This window comes from Rhinatrema bivittatum, chromosome 6 (assembly GCF_901001135.1).
Source record: "Rhinatrema bivittatum chromosome 6, aRhiBiv1.1, whole genome shotgun sequence".
Taxonomy (NCBI): Eukaryota; Metazoa; Chordata; class Amphibia; order Gymnophiona; family Rhinatrematidae; genus Rhinatrema; species Rhinatrema bivittatum.
The window spans coordinates 180,073,602-180,098,279 of record NC_042620.1 but is presented as its reverse complement, the minus strand read 5'-3'; the positions used below and the strand labels follow the sequence as shown (position 1 = coordinate 180,098,279).

Sequence of the window (24,678 nt, the reverse complement as noted above, 5' to 3'; positions counted from 1 at the left end):
AATACTGGTTTGTATACAATTTTTTTTTTTTGCATACAAAACTCCTTGCTGAATCACGCGTACAGTCTGTACAAAACAGTTGCACACATTTGAATATGAAATTATGCGTATAGCCTAGTGCACCTTCTTACATACTGAGCCTCAAGTGAGCAGAAAGGTTCTCACAGATTCAGATCATTTTTTTGGCATGACAAGTTTACATGTGTTGCTGAAGTAATACATAAAACTAAAATAAAAAAAGGAAAGAAACAAATGGTATTAAATAATATAAATATCACATTTAGACCTGATTTTGCTTCCTTCACCCCCTTAATAAATCAGACTCTTAGCATAGCTCTTAAATTTGCCCGAGATATGATTTTTAACATATCTCCATAGACAACAATGGGCCAGACCTCGACAGGACCCAGCCACTCCCATCTAACCTAAAAGTGCCCGCAGAAATAAGGTTAGCCCCCAGGCCAGATCAGAGCAGTTTACAGAATCTCACTGCTCCCCTCCTCGGCCCTTCCAGGGCTGAACAACCCCGCCCCTGGAGGACTAATGGCGGCGCCGAGTCCTCCAATGACGTCAGAGGCCGCACTTCCCTTTAGGCGGCGGATGTGGCTATTTTTGTAGCTTTCGCTTTGCTTTACGAGATCCAGTGTGTGGTTATTTGAGGGGTTTTGCGCTAACATTTTCCGATGGGTGCGCGCATCTGTCCGTATCCTTCACAGGATTTGGGATGTGTCTGTTTCAGGAGTGAGGGTTCCTAACATGGTACTCGCGCCCTGGATCTTCCCTATGCAGAGTCTTTCCTTAGCTGAGGGTGTAGGGGTTCATTGGAGGCGAAGGATCGCAAGGAGAGGTCTAGGGAAAACCTCGCAGGTTTTAGGACATAACGTAGCCTTTCAGTAGGAAAAGGTAACTATCTTTTTTTTTTTCTTTCTCCTTGGTTCCCAGCAACGGAAGTGGACCGTTTCGGTGTTCTGGCTTTAACCTTATGTATCAGATCAATGTGTGAGGCTGCCTAGCCCCTTTCCATTACCGGCTTTTTAAACTGTTTCCTCTCTTGCCAACAGCCCCGCTCTTTCCAACACTGTCACCCTTTCCCAGCTCCTGCTTGTGCCACCCTTAACCTCTCCCTTCGCTCCTTGCACTCTTTTCCCCTGCCCTCCCCTCTGTAGGCTTCTGCTGCCAGAGACGGCGTTTGGGTAGGACAAGCTGGGCAGTCGCCTAGGTGCACAGTAAGATGGGTGCCTCGAAGGCTGGCAGCATTGCCCGTTGGGCTGGCCAGGAGAAGTGCTTAGTATAAAATGAGGCTAAGCTTCCTCCAAGCCTTCATAGTACATCAGCTACTTTTACAGTAAGCGTAATAAGATTCCATTATGGAATCTCGTGTCAAATCAAGGGATTGGCCCAATGTGACAAAGAGATCAGATTTTATTATTAGGCATAGCTTCTGTGGGCCATGTGGGGACCAGAAGCAAAGCTGCCGGGAGGTTTGAAGTAATGGGACTTGGGGACATGGAGCTGGGGATCTACATCATATGAGCAGTGGCATAGCCAGAATTGATTTTTTTGGGTGGGCACAAGGTTAACATGGGTGGGCTGTAGGCTTGCAGGTCTGAGACCTATTAATTGTTTTCTTATTGATAAATAATGCCATATACTGCACCCTAGAATGGCTTTCTAACGGGCCAATACAGTAAACCACGCAGGAGATCGGGCGAGTGCCCTCTCTCCTAGCACGCGCACAGGCCACACTCCTGTGCGAGAGATTCAGTAACTTTATTTAAATTAGGGTCCGCGATAAAAAGAGGCGCTAGGGATACTAGCTCGTCCCTAGCGCCTCTTTTTTTGACGGAAGCGGCGGCTGTCAGCGAGTTTGACAGGCGACGCTCAATTTTGCCGGTGTCTGTTCTCAAACCTGCTGACAGCCACGGGTTTGGAAACCGGACACCGGCAAAATTGAGCGTCCGGTTTTCTAGCCACGGGCCCATTTAAATTTTTTTTTTTAACTTTTTTTTAACTTTTGGGACTCCGACTTAATATCGCCATGATATTAAGTCGGAGGGTGCACAGAAAAGCAGTTTTTACTAGAGATGTGAATCGGAACCAGAATCGGATCCGATATCAGTTCCGATTCACATCTCTAGTTTTTACAGCCTGGCGCCCTCCCCATACACAATTTTAAATTATGCATTTATAACATTTTACATGAAAAGTGACATTCTGAGGTAAAATTAATATGCACGTTGTGATAATTTCATGCACTGTTGTGATGCCAACAAGAAAACTTTGTATCTTGGAATTCATATGGCATCATACTATCGTGATATATTTCGGCATGGGCCTCCCGTATCAACACAGTACTATCTGCCAACACTCAAAGAATAACAACCCTACCTATGAAAAAGAATACCACAAATATTACACCAGAATCTAAAATATCAATACACCTCCTATCAGGAAAACAGAACAGGCCAAGCTACTACAGATCACTACAGAAAAACCACTTGTTAAAAGAATGCTTCATCTCAGTCTTTGCATGCAGAACACAAACCCTCACCAAATACAGAATAAGAACATAAGAACGTGCCATACTGTGTCAGACCAAGTGTCCCTCAAGCCCAGCATCCTGTTTCCAACAGTGGCCAATCCAGGCCATAAGAACCTGGCAAGTACCCAAAAACTAAGTCTATTCCATGTTACTGTTGCTAGTAATAGCAGTGGCTATTCTCTAAGTCAACTTAATTAATAGCAGGTAATGGACTTCACAAAGAACTTATCCAATCCTTTTTTAAACACAGCTACACTAACTGCACTAACCACATTCTCTGGCAACAAATTCCAGAGTTTAATTGTGCGTTGAATGAAAAAGAACTTTCTCCAGTTAGTTTTAAATGTGCCACATGCTAACTTCAAGGAGTGCCCCCTAGTCTTTCTATTATCTGAAAGAGTAAATAACTGATTCACATTAACCCGTTCTAGACCTCTCGTGATTTTAAACACCTCTATCACATCCCCCCCTCAGCCGTCTCTTCTCCAAGCTGAAAAAACTGAACTGTAAAAATGCATCATGCCAGAGTCTATACAGTGCAACAATGGAAAAACAAAAATTTCAATATCCAAACAGAGGAAAAATGGAATATTCACCACCACTAAAAAATGTATTTAACTAATGAGGACTCCGTCATCAGACTATTTAGTGCTGTAATTTTAATCCACTGTCTCTCGCCACGCAATGGGTCGCAAACATCATCAGCTGCTTAAAAGCACTGTATTTTAATCACTTGACGTTGTACCCCAACCATTAACCACCCATTTAGCTATATCATAAGCCCAAATTCTATATCCAAACAATAATTGTTTATTTTTATTTTTCTTAAACTGACACATTTAATATTTGATATTTAAAAAATACTTAGCTCCCACTGTAGCGTTCCAAACACCGCCGGTGTTTGAACCGCCAGGCCTAATTTAAATTTGGAACCGCCGGGCCTAATTTATTTATTTATTTATTTATTTATTGTTTTTGTTATACCGAGTTTCATGATAGGCATCACATCAACCCGGTTTACAAATAACAAGGAGTGTAAAGCATAACGTAACGTAAAAAACAATATTTTCAATAAGAACCTTGAACTTTAAATACAGTGAATCAGAAAAAGGGAGAGGGAAAGTTACAAAAAACAAGGAAAATAAACTTGGGATGGAAGGGGAGAAATTGAACAGCACAATATTTACATTTCAGCCTATTGATACATTAGAATAGCAAGTGAAAAAATAAGACTATGAAATGGTACATAGGTAATCAAATGAATAAATATGACACAGTTGTGAATGGTAATAGTATGATAAATATTCAGCAGGAATTAGTGAGAGAGGGTTTGAGGTTGGTTGATTCGTGTTTACATTCCATTATTGCATACGAGTTAGTGCTAGTGAGAGGAGGTTTTATTCAAGGCTTGGAAATGCTTTTTTGAAAAGCCAAGTTTTATTTAATATTAATATTAATTTTATATTAATATTATATTAATATTATATTAAATTAATATTAATTTAAATAACACTAACTCCAAGGATTCAAACAGTAAAAATCCCAATTATGAAAGACAGTACTGCAAATAGTACATTGGGTGCTAGAACACCAATACACTTTCTACTGGGAAAACAAAATGTCAGACTGCTACAAATCCCTATTCAGAAACTGAACACTAGTAAGACCTCTCACCTGACTGTTGCACCCACTCTCTCTCACCATCCTTACCCTCTCTTCACCTCCCTCCCTTTTGCCTATATTGCCACACTCTCTCTCCCAGTGGTGCCAGTTCTTGAGTATGAAGTTACCCTTTGTGAATCTCAAAATTACTGCAAGCTTAAAAAAATGTAAAGGGAGGTGGTACTCAACCAAGACAAGTTAAAAATAAAAAAAGAATTTGATGCCTACAATTTAAACTTAGCATTGTAAACTTCCCTCTTGTGTACTTAGTCAGTGGAAGAGGGACCTGGGCAGAACTGCTTGAGCTTTAGAGGAGGGGCTATACGTAGCAGGCGGATAAGAAGGGTTCTAAAACGGGATAAAGAGAAGACAGCAAAGCAATTTTCTTTTTTTAATTGCAGACATTTTAAATGCAGACATTTATCCAGCTCTGGCTATGATAGCACTTAATGGGGTACCTGAACAGAGGGCAGTGTCTGGCTGCCTCTTGGGTTCTTTGTGCCTCCTTGGCCACTCTCACTCACTAGCAGACAGAAGTGGTGAGAGCAGTGACCTTGTTTATAAGAGCCGACATGAGAGGTTAGGCTGAGGGCTGCCTAAGCAGCTGACTAAAACCATTCCAAGGACTGCTGTGGATTAGTCAAAGGCTAGTACATTGGCGGGGTGGACTTGCTGCTTATGTTCCCAGCTTGGATTGATCAAAGCTTCCTTTCATCCTAGTGGACCTTGCAGGTGGTGACTTTGCTGCCTATTTGATAGAGGCAAGATGACCAAAAAGTATAATTTTGCCTAGTTTTGTTATTGATCATATGTTGTACAAGGGATACAATGATTATAGCTTTGGCAACATTGCGTGGTACCACAGCAGCTGCTCTTTCCATTTGTGTTGCCTTGACTCCTAGCTGTCGTAACTGCAGCAAGTGTTGGCATGATGCAGAGGAAGGCACAAAGAGGTAGACATTCAACGCCACTTAGCCGGATAAGTTCAGACTTACCCAGCTAAGTGGTGGCATCTGAATATTCTGTCATAATCAGTGGCCGCTACATATCCAGATAACTATTATGCCCCTGTCACACCACATAGCTGAATAATGGGGAGAAGCTGCTTATCCAGCTGACTTAGCCAGATAAGCTGCAATATTCAGCATTATCCAGCTAAGTTACTGCTGAATATCATGCCTAAGTTAACAGGATGTTTATCTGTCTAACTTTCCTAGCCGGCTAGCATTTGAATATCTACCTCTGAGGGGAATTACAACTGGGTCAGTACTAAAGTTTATTGTGAGGAGATAAGAGGAGCAGGAGGAGAAAGCATTAGCTGTAGTATCTGAGAAGAGTGGGGAGAAGGGGAGTGTCATAATGGCCTTAGGGGAGGAGGCAAAAGAAAAGATCCTGACACAGGAAGAGGATGGTGGGAGGGAGAAGGAAATCCTATAGGGTTCAGGGAATGAGGAGAGAACGGCAGCAACACATTTGCTTATAAAAAAAAAATAGAGATTAATGTGCATAAAAAGTGTCTATATTGCAAATCCTAATTTGAAATATCTTTATTAAATAAAATGTTTTCTAACTTCTCTGTGCATCTGAATGTATTATTGTTCTTTTGTATTTTCTTCTCTTACATTCTTCTCTTCTGTCTCTTCTTACCCTGCCTTCTTTCAAGCCTTCCCAAAAGTTCCTTTCCTTTTACCTGCCTCCTCATCCAATCTTTCCTTTTCTCCTTCTGCTTTTCTCTCTTCTTTTGCCTCCTCTTCCTTCTATTATCATCTATCCTGCCCTCCTCATAGTCTCTTCCCTTCAGTTTCCTTGTGTGCTCGTCTCTTCTCCCCCAGTCTTGAAGCTTTCCACCTTGGAAAATAGATGTTAGAGAATAAACAAAGTTGAAATACTCCCTGAGGATTTGTAACACTATCAAACAGGAAAAATAGATTATAAAATATTTTCATCTGAAATCTGGGACTTGACATCTGAGCAGAGAACTTTGTTCCTTGCCTGGTAGCACTCCAAACCTCTGTAGAACCATCAACATACCTGAGCTGAAATGTCTTCTGCCCATGAAAATATTCCTCTGGGCAAACTTCTAAATGCTACAATTTTGTAACTCCTTTCAGGTTGGTCACCCAAGCGATGGAAGACGAGAATGAGAGCGAGGCGGTATCTGAGGTGCTTCGACTCAACGTGGGAGGTTGTGTGTACACAGCAAGGCGTGACTCCCTCTGTCGCTTTAAAGATTCAATGCTGGCAGCAATGTTTAGTGGACGCTTTCCTCTAAAAAAGGATGCAACTGGTAAAATGAAGAAAATAAGTTTTTGGATTTTTTTTTTCAGTTATAAAACTAACTTTTCTGTACATGAGTACAGGGCTTTAGTTGAAGTCATTTTCAGCACTGCCTGGACAGATAGTGGAGTAAGTCCACTTGAAAAAATATCTATCCTAAAATTACCCAGAGAACTTTGGATGGGTATAGCAGAGTTGCTTACTTATAACAGGTGTTCTCTAAGGACAGCAGGATGTTGGTCCTCTCACATGGGTGACATCATCAGATGGAGCCCAATGCGGAAAACATATGTCAGTTTCTAGAGACTTTGACTAGGCACACTGAGCATGCCCTATACCACACATCCACGTGGGATCCCTCTTCACTGCCGTAACAAAGAAGTACAATAAAATAAAAATAGGAGAAACCCAACTCCGCAGGGTGACGGGCGGGTTTCATGAGGACTAAGATCCTGCTGTCCTCAGAGAACATCTGTTACAGGTAAGGAACTTTGCTTTCTCTGAGGACAAGCAGGATGGTAGTCCTCACACATGTGAATCTCTAGCTACAGGCTGCTCCCTAACACACGGGCACCAATAGACACCTAACCAGGTGCCAACAACACAACACCGATGCTGGTAACAGAGGGGGGGAGACTGCCTAAACCCAAACAATGGGCCCTAGGTGGGAGAATTAGGTTCTACACCTCAGACAGGTCCCGGAGGACAGACTGGCCAAACCTGCTGTCACGTCGGTCATCCCTATCCAGACAGTAATGTGATGTGAATGTGTGGCAAGAACGCCACATTACTGCCTTGCTGATCTCCACAGGAACTACTCAAAAGTGGGTCACCAGCGCTGCCATGGGTCTGACAGAATGAGCCTTGACATAACCCCCAAGATGCAATCCCGCCTGGGCATAACAGAAGGAGATGTAATCTGCTAGCCAATTGGCTTTTGTCTGTTAGGAATAGGTTGGGCATGCCATTGCCAATCAAAAGGAAAAAAAAGTTGGGTGGACTGTCTGTGGGCTTCGGTCCACTCCAGGAGGAAGGCTAAGGCTCGTTTGCAGTCCAAATTGTGCAGTGCTCATTCACCTTGGTACGAATGGGGACTGGGAAAGAAAATTGGCAGGATGATTAACTGGTTAACATGGAAATCCATCAACACCTTAGGCAGGAACTTATGGTACGAATGCTAGACCCACCTGTCATGATAAAACTTAGTATAAGGTGGATAAGTCACTAAGGCCTGGAGCTCCCTCTGCACTGACGTGACCACCACCAAAAATATGAACTTCCAGGTCAGGTACTTCAGGTCACAGGTGCGCAGTGGTTCAAAAGGAGCTTTCATTAGCTGAGCTAACACCTTCTTGAGGACCCAAGATGCAGTGGGAGGCCTTGAGGAGGCTTCAGTTGAAGCAGGCCCCACATGAATTGTACAACTATAGGCTGTACAGAGATGGGTGGGCAAGTCCGGTCCTCGAGGGCTGCAAACCAGTCGGGTTTTCAGGATACCCCTAATGAATATGCATGAAATAGATTTGCATACAACTGAGGCAGTGTGTACGCAGGTCTCTCATGCATATTCATTAAGGATATCCTGAAAACCCGACTGGTTTGCAGCCCTCGAGGACCGGAATTGCCCACCCCTGATCTACACTGTGGTGGTACCTGCCAATTGCTCTATGATGAACTTGGATGGTGTTGGTTTTTAAGCCAGCCTCCAATAGATGTAGAAGGTAGTCAAGCAGGTTTAATGTGGAGCAAGAGAATGGATCTAGGGCCTTCTGCTAACACCACACAGAAAACCTCTTCCACTTCAGACCATAGGACTTTCTAGTGGAAGGCTTTCTGAAAACCACCAGGACCCGAGAGGCATCCTCTGAAACATCAAGTAGCTGTAGGATTAATCTCTCGTCATCTAGGCTGTAAGCGACAGGGCCTGGAGGTTGGGATGCCACAGCCTGCCCTGATCTTGTGTGATGAGATCTAGAGAAGTCCCAGACTGATCGTTTTCCGGATGCACAACTCTTGAAGGAGAGGAAACCAGACCTGTCTCAGCGAGCGAGGAGCTATGAGGATCATAGTCCCTCTGTCCTCGCGAAGTTTCAAGAGAGTCTTCGCCACTAAGGGAATCGGAGGATACGCATACAGAAGACCCTTGCTCCAGTGCAGGCAAGGGTGTCTGAGGCTGGTTTGCCGAATGACCTGGACAAGGAGTAGAACCGAGGCACCTTCCAGTTGCAGGTGGACGTGAACAGGTCTACGTCTGGACTCTCCCAGAGGCGGAAATTTTGATTGGCTACCCCCTGGTCCAGGGACCACTCGGGTCTGAATGCTCGACTCAGCCTGTCTGCTATCACGTTCTCCGTTCCGGCCAGGTACGTGGCCTTGAGCACCATCCCATGGGCCAGGATCTAGGACCAGATCTGGACCGCTTCCTGAGACAGGAGGTAAGATCCTGTGCCTTCCTGCTTGTTGACATACCACATGGCTACTTGGTTGTTTGATCTGGATCAGGACAATTTTGTTGCACAGCCGATCTCTGATTGCCCGAAGCTCCAGGAAGTTGATTTGACATAAATGTTCTTGAGCGGACCACAATCCCTGGGTACTGAGCCCATCTACATGAGCTCCCTACCCCAGGGTAGATGCATCCGTGATTAGCACAATTTGAGTAGGGAGACTGAAAGGAAATTCCCTGTTCCAGATTGGAGAGTACCTGCCACCAGGACAAAGTCCCAGAGAGATGGGGTGACTTAGATACGATCCAGAGGCTCTAAGTGGCCTGGCACCACTGTGACCTCTGGGTCCATTGGGCTCTGCGCATGTGTAAGCGTGCCAAGAGAGTGTAATGGAGGGTTGTGGCCATGTGACCCAACAGTCTCAACATGTGCTAAGCTGATACCTGCTGACTCTGTTGCACCTCTGTCCCAATGGTCGCCAGAGCGACGACCCTCTGTAATGGCAAAAGGGCCCTAGACTGAGCCATGTCTAGCAGGGCTCCAATGAAGTGCAATTGAAATGACGGACTGAGTTGGAACTTTGGATAGTTGAGAATGAACCCTAGTGACTTCAACACCAGAATGGTCAAGCGCATGGGCCTGGTGGCCCCTGCCTGAGACATGCTCTTGACCAGCCAATCATCCAGATACGGGAAAACATGCACTCCCAGTGTGCAGAGGTGTGCTGCCGTCACCAAGGCCAGGAATTTTATGAAGACCCTTGGGGCAGACGCGAGCCGAAACGACAACACCCGGTACTGGAAGTGCTGTTTCCCCACCATAAATCAGAGATACTTCCTGTGATGAGGGAAGATCTTGATATGGATGTTTTTTTCCTTTAGGTCAAGGGAGCATAACCTGTCCCCTTTTTTGCAAGAGGGGGATCATGGTGCCCAGGAAAACCATCTTGAACATTCCTTTTTTTAGAAACTTGTTCAAGCCCTCAGGTTTAGGATGGGATGGAGTCTTCCTGTTTTCTTTGGAATCAGGAAGTACCTAGAGTAGAATCCCCACACACTTTGCACTGGTGGTACAGGCTCGACCACTCTGGCTGTTAAGAGGGAAGAGAACTCTGCTTGTAGCACCTCCCAGTGCATTACCGGCCCCCAAAATGGGCACAGAGAGCAATTTGGTGGGATACCCAATAGATTTAATTGATGGATGACGGACAAAATCCAATGGTCTGAGATTACACTGGGCCACCAGTTTGCAAAGAATCGCAGCTTGTCTCCAACCAGTGGGTCCATTGGGCAACTGGCTTACACTCCCTAAGGCCCAGTTAAAATCGCGTCCCTGGAGATGACTAAGGAACTCGCTGGGGCTTGAGAGCTCTGTGCTGCTTGGAACGGCCAAGAGAGCTCTGATGTATATGGGATCGAGGAGGCGGAGGATAGTATTTCCTTTGGCAAAAGACGTTCTGGACCCCGGCCTTGACATCGCCCTGTAGGAGGAGGATGGATCCAAGTGCTGGCGGAGAGTTTTTGATGGGTTTTATGATGGTCTCGGAATTGGGCCACGGCATCATTCACCCTGTCTCCGAAGAGATTCTCTTCAGTGCACAGCACATCAGCGAGTCGTTCCTGTACCTCTGATCTGAGAACCGAGGCTCGCAGCCATGCCAGTCTGTGAGCGACGATTCCTGGGGCAGGGACTCTTGATGCAGTTTCAAAAACATCGTAGGTTACACGGGCCTCGTGTTTTCCATGCTCCAAACTCTTGTGCACCAGTGACATGAGGTTGTCCTGCTGCTGTTTAGACAGCTGCTGCTGCCACCTGCATCTGCTTCCAGATGCCCCCTTAGTATTGGCTTATGTACAGCTGGTAGCAATGTGGGCAATGAGCATGGTGCCTTGGAACACCTTCCTCTGTAAATAATACTCTAGTGAGGTATAAGCAAAACTAAGAAATATCTATCATCACCTCCAAAGAGCGTCCAACACTGATCCTTCTCGGGAGGGTGCCGATGAGCGGGTCTGAGAGCCTTGGCCCTCTTGAGAGTGGATTGGTGTGGAAGCTGATGCTTATTGAATCCGGCAGCCTTTTGGACGAGGTAAACACCATCCACTGCCTTGTTCAAGGGAGGCACTGTGAAGGGGTGTTCCCAAATCCCCAGCAGCAACTTCGTAAGGATCTTGTGTACCGGGCCACCAATATCTCCTTAGGAGGCTCCATGAACTGAAGAACTGCAAGCATTTTGTGCCTGGCAATATCTTCAGCCAAAAGCTGGAATGGGATTGCCTCTGCCATCACCCTGACAAATCCTATGAAGGTTAAGTCCTCAGGCGGAGACCTCCTTAGCTTCTCTGGAGGAGGATTCTGTCTGATCATTCCCCCCCCCAGGGGTCATAGGGACCCTCATCCTCACTGTATGCCACAGTGATGGGGCACTAGGTGCTCAGCCAATGTTCAGAGGTGCAGGCACTAATGGAACTGGACGGGAGACTACCGGTCTCAGCAGCTCCACCGGCCTTGGCAGAGCTTCCTCCTTGGAGGAACCAGCAATAAAATATTGTATTGGTAGGGGTAGGCCTCGGTGCCCCGGGAACCAACTCAGCTGGGTCGGTAAGGCACCAATGAGCGCATTGAGCTTCTCCAGAAATGGTATGAGCATGAGCGGCACCAGCTCTAGTGCCACGGAACCGAAGTCTTGCAGTTCCCGCTCCACCGCTAGCTGGACTTGACGCTCCAGCTCTTCCTCAAATGTTGCCGATGCCACCACTGACTGGGAGGAAGAAAAGGTGGCCAGATGTTCCTCGGACCCGTGAAGGGGGATCAGCGTCAGGACCGGAGGAGACTGTCACGGGCATCAATGGAGATTGAGCGCTCCTCATCATGGTGTCACATCGGCACCGTTCACTAACAGGGACCAGTGCCAAGGTAGAGGACGATGAGCCAGACATCCTCGACCTGAAGGAGATCGACAACGGTCGGTCTCTTGTGCCTCTATCCACCATCGAGAGAACTGATGATCCTGCCAGTGTTGGTGGCGTGGTGTCCATCGGTGTGGCTCTGAGGTTTGCCGATGGCTTGGAATTCTTCGACCCAAAGAGGTTGTCCATCTTGTTGAGTTGAAGCCGATGTCTCTTTGGGGGTCATCTGGGCACCCAAGTAGCAACCCTGGACGTCATGCAATGCCCCCAGGCAGAGGATGCAAACCTCATGAGGATAGGTGATCAACATGATCCTTGGGCACTGGGAGCATTGGTAGAAACCAGACATAGCCATGATTGGGCAAAACAAATAGGGAAAAACACAGAATGATGGTGGAAGTCTATGGAGAACGGGCACCGAGGCACCGCCACCTTGGTGGGAATCGACCACGAAAGAAAAACTTATCTGAACGCCGAAAACCTTGAAAGGGGGTACTATGGGGAGGCACAAAGAGGGACCTGGTAACAGACCAAAGGAAAAGATAGCAAAAATCTACAAAAAACGAAGTTTTCCCGAAGGCAAAAAGCCAAAATTTTAGCACAATCAAATCACAAGGCTCACGGCTCCGCAGAAAAAGAGACTGAAGAGGGGACCCTGTGTGGACGCGTGGTATAGGGCATGCTGAGTGTGCCTAGTCATAGTCTCTAAATACTTTGACATAAGTTTTCCACATTGGGCTCCATCTGATGATATCGCCCGTGTGAGGATTACCATCCTGCTTGTCCTCTGAGAAATTGAGTGGAACGTTTATCTGGGTAACTTTCGCCGAATATCCATGAAAAGATATTTAGGGAAACTTTCCCACTCACCAGCCTGCTACATATCAACGTCATTGTGTTTACAAATATATTTCCTATAAAGAAATAATGTATAGTATTGTCTGTAATCCTTAGTTTATTTCTTCTGATCTAGGTGCTTGCCTTATTGAGCGCAATGGAGCCCTTTTTAAGTACCTGCTAGACTATCTTCATGGTGAAGTGCACATCCCCAATGATGAGCCAACTCGACTAGCCCTCCAGGAAGAGGCAGATTATTTCGGAATCCCGTATCCTTACAGCCTTACTGACCATTTGGCCAATGAAATGGAGACATATGCTTTAAGGTCAAATATAGAACTTAAAAAGGTCTTGCCTTTTTTATGTATTTTGTGTGTTAATATTGGTCCCTGCCTGTAGCTAGAGATTCACATGTGTAAGATGTGTAAGATGTAAGAGTAGAAGCTGAGTTTTTTTTTTGTTTGTTTGTTTTTTTAGTGATTTGTAAAAAGTTACTTCTTATGTACTTATGGAAATGATTGCTGATAAATCAGATGCAGAAATTTAGCCATGTTGGCCATAGAGATAGCACTACCAACTTTAGGCTTGTAAAGGAATATGACATAATATAAACACATGTTATGTTTTGGTTTTTTTCTTTTCTTTTCTTTCTTTTTTTTTTTTTTTTGGTCATTTGATGCCAATGGGAGGGCTCTTGCTGCTCACTCTTGCTGCTGTGATTTGATAGGTCTTTTTTTCATGTTGGCCTTTCAGATTAACAGACTCTAGTAGTTTAAAAGATGGTGAGTAATATATATTACTGTTGGTAAAAACCTGTCCAAGGTCGGGGAAGTACTGTAAAGTGTGAAAGAAGAACGTAATTGAGATGTGTGGTGGTAGAGAGTGCCCGCTCAGCTCAGGGGTACTCTGTGGTAATAGAGAATGGATTGACTATTCAGAGAGAGCGTGGTGTGGATCTGGAGAGTACAGGGGAAGAAAGGGATGGCGCTCAGTTCCCATACAGAGAGAGGGGATAAAGCTGAAAAGTGGAGCTAGAGAGAACAGGGAGAGAGAGGGGAGGCGCTCAGTTTGTATACCAGCTACACAGGTGCGGGGCAACTTTGCTCTTTATTATAGTTAGCATGGTTGCCATGTTAGTCCATTTTGATGCATATAAATAAAAGTCAACAAATAAGTTGTAGGTGATGCCTTTTTATAGGTAGTCTAATAAAAAAAAAAAAAGTCACAGTTTATTCATCAACTTTTATTTCTAATGCAGTAAAAATATATAGGAAGTGGGTCTTCGAGAATGTGCTTGGTGGGCCAGTTGGTGCTGGAAATGCTGCAGCCCTTGGCAGTCGTTGAACAGTGGTACCTAGTGCCCAGATTCAGAGCCCATGATTGCAGGGTTCTTGAAGGAGCCCTGCCGAGTGGCCTCCAGCCAAGGACCGTCGCTGCAGCGACTGGACTGCAATAAATTGGGCAGGGCTACAAAATAGGAAGAACAAAACATCTCTGGGTACTTGTGAACCAAGACTTACATCAGTGTGACCCAATAGAGGCTGGTTCTCATTGAGATGGAAGTCCAAAGCAATTGAAGGAAATTTTTGTATAAAAGAAAAATACATATAGAGTAATATTAAGTTTATGATCGTGTTCTAACTGTAAAATCTGGAAGCATTGCACATCTCACAAGCATTGCACATCTCACAAGCAGCGGTTTCTATTTTGGTTTCCCAGGTTTTGTTGGACTTCTGTGATTCCTACCATTTAGTATGCACAAAGCCTACCGTTTGGGTCCTGCACTATCTCAACACAAGTGGTGCGAGCTGCGAAAGTAAGATCATTGGCGTGTATGCCATGAAAGCAGATGGCACCGAGGCTGTCCATAAACAGTTAGGAGGAAGAATTCATAGCAAAAGTATTTACAAAAGGTGAGTTGGTTTATTTATCACATGGAGTACCACAGCAGGGGAAGGCAGACAGCATCGGTATTCAATTTTTGTCATTCTGTAAGAAGCCATGGTAGTCCCATGGTGAGCAAAGTGCAAAGACTTCATGTTTAACTACTACACGCTGTTAATTTTAAAATTCGCTCAAACATACGTAGGGTGTTTTATATCAGCTCATTAGAAAAATTAGGTGTCCTCTAATAAGGTGCAAGAAACTTTCACTGTCACCACGTATCAGTGGCCAAGCAGCAAGAGAGATAATTGTACACCTACAAACAGTTTATTCAAACAAAACAAGGAAGAAATTCCAAATCAAAAAATAATATGTAACTTATGTCTCCTCTGTGACTGCAAAAATGCAACAGTTCATACTTACTGTCACAGTTATGAGCTCTTGGGCTATGATGTGGTTGATGCAGCCTAGTAGGTGAACCTAGGTGGACACATCCTTACTGGGACAAGGACTAGAGCTTCATCTGTACCAGCCCTGTTTCCTGTATATTGAGCCCTTGGGGTTCAGGGGCTGGCAAGGCTTAGGCGAGAGTCCCGTAAGGGCTAGTCAGACAGTGTCAGGATAATAGGCAGAGATCAGGGGCTGGCAGCAAGTAAGCAGTGACTGGGGTCTGGCTGACATTAGGGCAGGATGTGAGAGACAGTGGCCAAGTCCATAGCAGACGTCAGTACTAGGCATCAGAAGAGGGTAATCTGGGTCCATAGCAGAGGCCAAAACCCGGGAGTCAGGCCAAGACAAAGACTAGGTAAAGACAGGATACAAAAGACAAGAGCAGACAGGACACAGAGTCAAGGAAACAGACAGCAAGATAAGGCACAAGAGAATAGCAACACACACTGCTAGGCAGGAGGATCTGTTGCTGAGGCAAAGAAAGGAGCACAGTGGGTGTTTAAATACCCCGCTGCATGACCTCATCAGCAGGTGCCTCTGCTGGCCTTTCCTGCCGCAGGATCTTCAAAGGTTGGTGTGCGCCTAGAGGTAATGCCTGCAAAATGGGGGAATCCAGAGAATGGTGGTATTCCAGCTGCAACGGTGTTTTGGTGAGTGCGGCCGGTCACGGGAAATCCTGTGGCCAGCCAAACGTTACACTTGTTCACAAACTCAAACATGAAGTTCCCTGTACGTACCTGGATCAGTCCAGACCGTGGGTTATGTCCCCATTCCAGCAGATGGAGTCAGCCAAAGCTTTGAGGGGGCGTCACCATAAGTACTACTACCCCCTCTGCAGGAGTTCAGTATCTTCTGACTCCAGCAGATGCGAGTAGGGGAATCTGGGCTTGCTCCCGATTACCTGTAACCATTGTTCCCTTGATTGGGTTTTTCTTCTCTGTCTATTATATTTAGTTGTTTTGGATCAAGTTTGTTCTTTAAAAAAAAAAAAAAAGTTAATTGGTTTAATTGGAGAGGCGTGGCTTCCTTTTGGTGCTGTCTCTCTGTCTCTCTCTCTCCTTTCCCGGCGACTAGGCTGTTGTTGTCCACCGGGGTAAGTTGTATTGGTTTTTGCTGTATTTTTCTTTTGCAGCTTATTTGGACGCGGCGGCCGGTGGAACCGGCCTTCCAGCGTTTTCTCCCTCTCCCGCGGCCATCTTGCCGGCTCCTCGTGGGCTGCAGCAGGGAGCAGGGAGCTCTTCTTCGGCGGGTTGTGAGGCCAGGAAGGCCCCCCCGCGGCCTCGTGGCCTGCAGCAGGGAGTAGGGAGCTCTTCTTTGGCGGGTTGTGAGGCCAGGAAGGCCCCCCCGCGGCGCCGTTTTTCAGCCGGCGGGCAGTGCAGGCCGATCGGGCCCCCCCGCACCAGCGTTTCTCCTCTCGGCCCCCCCGAGGCTTTCTGATTTTTTTTTTTTGCCTGCCTGCTCCGTTTTCGCCAGCGCTCCCGATGCCGCGGCCGTTGCGTTGTTCGGCCTGCGGCGATCCGGGATCGCGCATTTCGCGCGAGGGGATCTGCGCTCGGTGCCTCCCCGGGGGGGAAGGCACGTCGCGGTCCCGGGACGATTTTTCCTTTTTGGCAGGCTTGCCCGGGCGGTGCGGGCCGGCCCCTCCCCCATCCCTGGCGGGAACGGCGGCCATATTGCATCCCCTGCGCCCTGAGGGGACTCAGGCAGCGCGGGAGGACAGGGATTCCTCCAAAGTTTGTTTTACTTTAAAAAAAAAAAAAAAAAAAAAGTTAAAAAGGGTTCAATTTGGGACGGCGTGACTTCCCTTTGCGTTGTCTCTTCCTTCCTCTCTCTCTTGGTGCGAGCTGTACCTTGTGAACCGGGGTAAGTGCATTCTCCTGTGTTTTTTTCTTTATAGCTGATTTTGCTCGTGGCTGCTTCGGCTTCGCCGTGTTTTTCTCACTCACCAGCAGCCATTTCGCCGGTTCCTCGTGGGCTGCGGAGGTGAGCGGGGAGATCTTCGTTGGCGGGTTGTGAGGCCAGGAGGGCCCCCCCGCGGCACCGTTCATCAGCGGGCAGTGCAGGCCGCTCGGGCCCCCCCGCGGCATCGTTCTTCATCGGCGGGCAGTGCAGGCCGCTCGGGCCCCCCCGCGGCGCCGTTCTTCATCGGCGGGCAGTGCAGGCCGCTCGGGCCCCCCCGCGCCGGCGTTTTTCCTTCTCGGCCCCCCCCCGAGGCTTTTCGTTTATTTTGCCTGTCTCCTCCGTTGTCAGCAGTGCTCACGATGCCGCGGTCAGCACGTTGCTCGACCTGCGGTGAGCCGGGATCGCGGATTGCTCGTGAGGGGATCTGTGCTTGGTGCCTCCCCGGGGGGGAGGGCCCGTCGCAGTCCCTTAGCGAATTTTTCGTTTTTGACAGGCATGCCCGGGCGGCACGGGCCGGCCCCTCCCCCATTACTGGCGGGAACGGTGGCCATTTTACATGCCCAGCGCCCTGAGGGGACTCAGGCAGCGCTGGATGACAGGGACTCCCCCGAGGGCTCTCCACCGAATTCGCTGCCGGACAACAGCCTGACGGGCCGGGGTCCCACGGGGTTCCCCCCACCGGGGCTTCCTCGAGTAGGCTGGGATTCTCCCCGGACTTTGTACGGTTACTGCACACTGCGTATTTGCAGGGCCTTGTCGCTCCCGCAGCACCGTCTCCAGCCAAGGTCCCGCGGCTCTCGCCTCCCTCTCAGGCCCCCCCCGTCCCGGCGGGTGTGGGGGCCACCCTGCCTCCCGCCCGCACCTGGATCCTGGGCCGGACCTGGGAGAAGGGGGCCAAGGGGATTCCACCTCAGAGGGGGACGATCCGCACACGCTGCGTCTCTTCCAGGGGGAAGAGCTGGACGAACTTATTCCACTCATTATCCAGGAGCTGGATCTCGATCCGCCGCCGGACCCGCCCGCTCCAGTAGCGCCCGCCGTCGTCTCGTCGGCCAAGAAGGGAGATCCGGTGCTGGCAGCCCTCCGGCCGAGGGCTCGGGCGTTTTCCCAGCCATGATTCCTTCCTGCAGCTTGGGACGCCCCGGAGGCTTCCCTTAAGGTCAGTCGGGCCATGGAGAAGCTGTATCCGCTACCAGAGGATTTCCTGGATCTCATCAAGGTTCCGAAAGTGGACTCCGCGGTGTTGGCGGTCACGAAGAGGACGACCATACCAGTGATGGGTGGCGCGGCCTTCCGGGATACGCAGGATCGCAAGTTGGAAGTCTTCCTCCAGCGGGTCTTCCAGGTCTCCGCGCTGGGGATGCGGGCGGTGATGGGCAGCTCGCTGGCTCAGAGGGCGCGCCTTCTCTGGGGGCAACAACTTCTCCCCTCTCGGGTTCTGCCGGCTGAGGAGGCCGCCCAAGCGGATGGGCTGGAAACTGCGGTGGCGTACGGGGCTGACGCCTCCTATGACCTGCTTCTATGACCTGCTTCGGGTCCTGGCCCGAGACATGGTCTCGGTAGTGGCGGCGCGTCACCTCCTATGGCTGCGCAACTGGGCGGCGGACACTTCCAAGTCGAGCCTGGGTTCCATGCCATCCAGGGGTAAGTTCCTGTTCGGAGAGGATTTGGACCAGATCATCAAGTCACTGGGGGAAAGCGCAGTTCATTGCCTGCCGGAGGACAGGTACCGGACCTCCAGGGCGTTTTCGTCCTCCCGCACCAGATCCAGGGCGCAACGGCGCTATAGGAACTACAGACCGGCGGTCTTCAGGCCCTCTGCCCCCAGGTCACAGCCCTGGTCCCGCTCCTTTCGCGGGTGTAGGCCTGTGCGTCCCGCCTCGGGAACGGGACAACCCTCTCCCAAGTCCTCCCAATGATGTTCGGCTCGCCCACTCCACCGTCCCCCGGTTTGGGGGACGGCTGGCATTCTTCTACCAGGAGTGGGCGCGGATCACCTCGGACCAGTGGGGCTTGGACACCATAGAAAATGGCTACGCGTTGGAATTTGTCCGCGCTCCAAAGGGACGGTTCATTTTCTCCCCCTGCGGATCGGCCTCCAAGCGAAGGGAGGTGCAGTTGACACTGGACAGGCTTCGGGTGATTGGCGCCATTGCGCCCGTGCCCTCCAGAGAGGTGGGCTTGGGCCCTTATTCCATCTACTTCGTGGTACCCAAGAAGGATGACTCCTACCGGCCCATCCTGGACTTGAAGGAAGTCAACAAATCCCTCCGGGTGGTTCGGTTTCGGATGGAAACGCTGCGCTCGGTGGTGGCGGCGGTGCATCGAGGGGAGTTCCTAGCCTCCTTGGACCTGACGGAGGCCTACACGGAATCGGGAGGTTCGGGTCCTATCGGACAACGCGACCACGGTGGCCTACATCAACCGGCAGGGCGGCACTCGCAGTCCACAGGTCGCGCTCGAAGCAGCCATGCTGATGCAGTGGGCGGAACGACATCTGGTCCGTCTGGCGGCCTCGCGCATCGCGGGCGTGGACAACGTCCAGGCGGATTTCCTCAGTCGCCAGCGCCCCGGGGAATGGTCCCTCTCCGACGAGGCGATGCAGCTGCTTGTTCGCCGGTGGGGAACTCCCCACAGGGATCTAATGGCGTCCGCGCAAAACGCAAAGGCTCCCCGTTTCCTCAGTCGTCGAAGTGAGCGAGGAGCAGAGGGTGTGGATGCTCTGGTGCTCCCGTGGCCGGACCATCTTCTTCTCTATGCGTTCCCGCCATGGCCTCTGGTGGGAAGACTACTCCGCAGAATAGAAGCTCATCGGGGACTCGTGCTCTTCGTCGCACCAGAATGGCCACGGAGACCCTGGTTTGCGGACCTTCTCCAACAGGTGATCGACGGCCCCATCCGCCTGGGACATCTCCCTCGCCTCCTGCATCAGGGCCCGGTATTTTTCGACCAGGCAGAACTCCTCTGTCTTGCGGCCTGGCTTTTGAGAGGCAACGTCTCCGCTGCCGAGGTTACCAGGAGGCGGGAGTGTCAACGCTCTTGCGTTCCAAGAAGACTTCGACGTCGGCGACCTACGTTCGGGTCTGGAAGGTTTTCGAACTGTGGTGCACCGACCAGAACACGAGACCCACAAAGGCTTCGGTTCCTCAGATCCTTCAGTTTCTACAAGCGGGGGTAGACAAGGGGCTCGCCTATAATTCACTGCGAGTTCAGGTGGCCGCCCTTGGGTCGCACCCGGATATTATGCGTTTCCTCAAGGGTGTCAAGCACTTGCGACCTCCGGTCCGGGAACCTTGTCCAGCTTGGAGTCTTAACCTCGTGCTCCGCTCTATGTCGGAACCTCCGTTCGAACCATTGCGCAATGCGACGATTAAGGACCTCACTCTCAAGACAGTGTTTCTGGTGGCCATTTGCTCCGCTCGACGCATCTCGGAACTGCAGGCCCTGTCGCGTAGAGAACCCTATCTCCGCTTCTCTGACTCCGGAGTTTCGCTCCGCACTGTTCCCTCCTTCCTTCCGAAGGCGGTGTCTGCGTTCCATGTGAATCAGACGGTGGAACTGCCGTCTTTCTCGTCGTCTGAACCAAGGGCTCTCCGACTTCTGGATGTCAAGCGCGCTCTGCGTATCTATCTGGAGGATACGAATGAGTTCCGGACTTCCGACCATCTCTTCGTACTTTGGCCCGGTCCTCGGAAGGGTTCCCAGGCCTCAAAGACGACCGTGGCCCGATGGCTGAAAGCCAGCATTGCCGCTCCTTACGCTGGGGCGGGGCTGACTCCCCCGCCCGGCATCGGGGCGCATTCTACGCGTTCGCAGGCGGCTTCCTGGGCGGAGACTCGCTCGGTCTCCCCACAGGAAATCTGTCGTGCGGCCACCTGGAAGTCGTTACATACGTTCTCAAGGCACTATCGTCTACACCTCGCCTCTTCTGTCTCTGGGCATTTTGGCGAGCAGGTTCTCCGAGCAGGCCTCGCAGGACCCCACCCGGTTTAGGGAAGCTTGGGTACATCCCACGGTCTGGACTGATCCAGGTACGTACAGGGAAAAGAAAATTATTACTTACCTGCTAATTTTCGTTCCTGTAGTACCATGGATCAGTCCAGACGCCCACCACTTCTGGGTTGTAATCCTGCTCAGCTGTCTTCTATGGGGCGATAGTGATCATTCCTGTTTTTCACGATTTCTCAGTTCTCACTGTATTTCGCAGTCCCTCTTGGGGTTGGCGTGCTGTATTCATGTCCTCCTACCCGTTGGTGGGAGGGTTACAGTTCATTCTTTGGGTGTGCGGCTGTTTGTTGCCGTTCACTTTAAACTTGATCCAATACGGGGGTTTGTTTGTTTACTCGGGCTTTGATATACTCGATACTGAACTCCTGCAGAGGGGGTAGTAGTACTTATGGTGACGCCCCCTCAAAGCTTTGGCTGACTCCATCTGCTGGAATGGGGACATAACCCACGGTCTGGACTGATCCATGGTACTACAGGAACGAAAATTAGCAGGTAAGTAATAATTTTCTTTTCTGATCAGTGGTTCCAATCAAACAGAATCCACAGTCAATTTCTGTGAATCTCAATAAACCTGACATTAGTGTTTTGACACCCCATTGCCTGCTTCTGGGGAGACTTGGATTTCTTGGAAATGACTTGACAATCATAAACTGTAAGCGGCATGAAACTCGCTTCTTTAGATATAAGGCAATCTGTGAACAGAAATACACACAACACCATCTTAAAACTTTTGGCAAACGGTGGGAAATCGAAATACTGAAATATCATTGGTTAGCAACAATCCAAAGTTATTCAATGAGAATAACGTGAACAAAAACAATTATAAAAAACCAGAAAAATCTAATTCATTATTTAATCCCTGTGGCGCTGCTGTCTGAAGTTGATACAACATGAATTGAAATGGATCTAACAGGAGCTTTCATATCAATCACTGTAAAAATCAAATCGTAAAAAGATGGCCATTAGAAAGGCAATGAGTTACCTAAGGCACCGCCATCTGCTTGTTGTGTAAACAGAGGCATTCCACTATCCGTACCCAAAGCAGATGTATAGTCTTGCCAACATAACATAAATTTCAAGGACATTTAATAATATAAATGACCCCAGCTGAAGCATAATTGGTCAAAAATTTTAGCGACAACATTCATGTATCAGAGATTGGGAAACTAAACCCTGAAAAAGATACCTGATACATACTGAGCAATGCCCATAAGGAAGGTGGCCCCCCACACCCGAACACACACATGTATCATTGAGAATCTGAATGTGCCAGGATACCTCGAAGGAGTGGAGCTATTCGAAAAGCAAAATTGAAAAGGTAGAATCAATACTTAATACATACGATATTTTTGAATGATTTTCCATACTTGTGAGGCACCAACTTGAAAAAGGCAAAATACCAACAAATGACCTTGGATGTTATGACAAGTCCCGGTTGGTAAAAAGGGCTATTTACCTCAAAACTCTTAAGAGCATTTTTCTACAGTTTGGATTTTGCCACCCACATTGACCTGTTTACCTATGAGCTAAGTTTTTTAGGCTATGAAAGTTATGTTCAGAGATAAGATGAGTTTTTAAAATTCAAGTTAAAGATATGGCAGGTCAGTTCATTAGCTTGTGATTTCCTGTGAAGACAGTGAAACACATTTGCAAGAGAGCCCTTTTTACCAGCTGGGACTTATTACATGCAAGGTCAAGGGAACCCTTGGATAACTTTCAGTTGGTGCCTCGCAAGTATGGAAAATCATTTGAAAATATTGGTATGTGCTAAGTACCAGCAGAAGCCTCGTCATCCCCTGCCATAGAAGCTCAGACATAAAAGCAAATCCTCGATTCCTATTGGCTGTATTTTTTTTGCCTAGCCTAAACCACTGCTGTGATGAGACCTAATTTAGTCTGTCCTAATTTAGTCTATCCCGATCAACCCTTTTCTATCAGCATAGCGATTTGTCCTAACCTTTGGAGTACATGAAATAGGGAGTAGATAGAGAGGGTTTACTTAGTAACTGGGGAGAAAAGTTCCCAGGCCTGTCTCTTCCAACCCTATATAGAGCACGGGGAGTGCTTCCCTCCCCTCCACTTTGCATTAACTTCCTATGGCAGGAAAATCACTTGCTCTCCTTGGATCCCCTTCCCCCTGTGTCCATCAGATTGCTACAGAAGGGTGAGAGGGGATCGTGTGGCCATGTGGTGGCAGCCATGTTATGTTTCCAGCATGACTTTTACATGTTGGGAGTTTTTTAGCCTCTGAGATTATTTGTATATAAATTGAAAGTAATATTTTTCTTTCCTAGAAATTTATATGAAGAATAGTGGGAAAACCACCTGCTGTTGGAGGTCAAGCAGGAACTTATTTTAGCAATTACTGTAGGTTACTTTCTTTGTGCTCATGGAGGCCAAACTTCAGTCTAGTTGAGCATCTGAAATTTTAATCTCATTCGGGGGCATGTTTACCTTATAAACCTTTTTCTCATATCTCGTTCCAAGTGGTGGCTATGGCATCCTTGGCTTTTCTTTGAAAATGCCTTCAGAGAAATGTGTGAATTAAAATCTAATAATGCTGAAGTGAAAAAGATCACATTTTCAAAGTACTGGCATGTGTTTGTCCAGGGGACTTGAATTAGTAGGTTTACTGTTAAGGAAATTGTGCCAAGGGAAATTTGAACATTTATGGAAAGTTCTATGCCTTTTCTTTTTTTTTTAATGACTATTTTGACATAGTGAATTTTTCCTTTCTAATTTATTTTTCATGTTGCCAGAGAGGCGGGAAATAATGTTCAGTACATTTGGAGTTATTACTCTCCAGCTGAATTGATAAAGATGATGGATGCCTTTGATTCATGGGAAGGGAAAGGTACAGTACTTCATTGTTCTAGCATCAAGCACCCTTGAAATCTGTAGAAAGAATGAAAGTGATGACGCAGAGACCATGTGGTTACTGTTGGTATTGCAGCTTCCAATCATTGCTGGTACTGCAGGGTCTTGACAGCCAAATGCATTTAAATAGTTCTTACTCTACTTGAATGTAATGCTTCTTGAGCTACCAATGAAAAGGTGTCAGCTAAATACATAAATATAGACTAATCATACATACGAAAATCATTTTTCCAAATAGAAACAATGTGATCAGACAAAACTTCCCATGTTGGGCTTTCCAGTGAGGTAGGACTCATTGAATTCAAATACGAAATGGAGGAGGAGTTTGCTGGAAGGAATAACCAGGGTTTTAATCAGGATTAATTGTATTTATGCCACCTGTAGATACTAGAGTAGTTTTCTTTTTTTTTTATTTCTCTTGGAGGGAACAGTTCAAATATTATTTTCAGTACATTTTGTAGCATGAATTGTAGACATAAAACATAGATGATAAATTATAAAAGGTAATTCTGGTCATAAATAGGTTCATGTTGTTATGTCTTTCATCACTATGGTAAATTCTAGAGTATACTTCCCTTTACAGACATACTCTGGGGCTAGTTGATGCTATTTGAGTTCAGACTAACTGGAAAGAGCTAGTCTGATTGGCTAATTTGCCAATTTCCAATGACTAACCTGGAGAATTGCAACTAAATATTTATGATTTTTGGCCCCTAGAATTCAGATTGTATGATCTGTGACCAAATTAGTATCCTTGATATTCATCTGTTGAAATGTGAACTGCAGACAAAACTTTACTTACCGTTTCAGTATTCACTTTGGTCTGTGAGTGATCCTGTCTGCTCCTCAGGTCAGATAAAAATGTTTAATGTGTGGGGTGCTA

The 24,678-nt window shown here is 47.7% G+C and overlaps 1 protein-coding gene across 1 annotated transcript in view; it reads left to right on the top strand.

Moving 5' to 3' along the window:
- The first annotated feature begins 603 nt into the window (after nt 1–603).
- KCTD18 (potassium channel tetramerization domain containing 18) overlaps nt 604–24,678 on the top strand; it is a 35,714-nt gene continuing 11,639 nt past the window's right edge. The window contains exons 1-5 of the mRNA XM_029606212.1: nt 604–903; nt 6,316–6,491; nt 12,811–13,022; nt 14,394–14,587; nt 23,678–23,772. Coding sequence (XP_029462072.1) covers nt 6,332–6,491; nt 12,811–13,022; nt 14,394–14,587; nt 23,678–23,772 — 661 coding nt within the window. The 5' untranslated portion in view covers nt 604–903; nt 6,316–6,331. The remainder of the gene's footprint in view (nt 904–6,315; nt 6,492–12,810; nt 13,023–14,393; nt 14,588–23,677; nt 23,773–24,678) is intronic.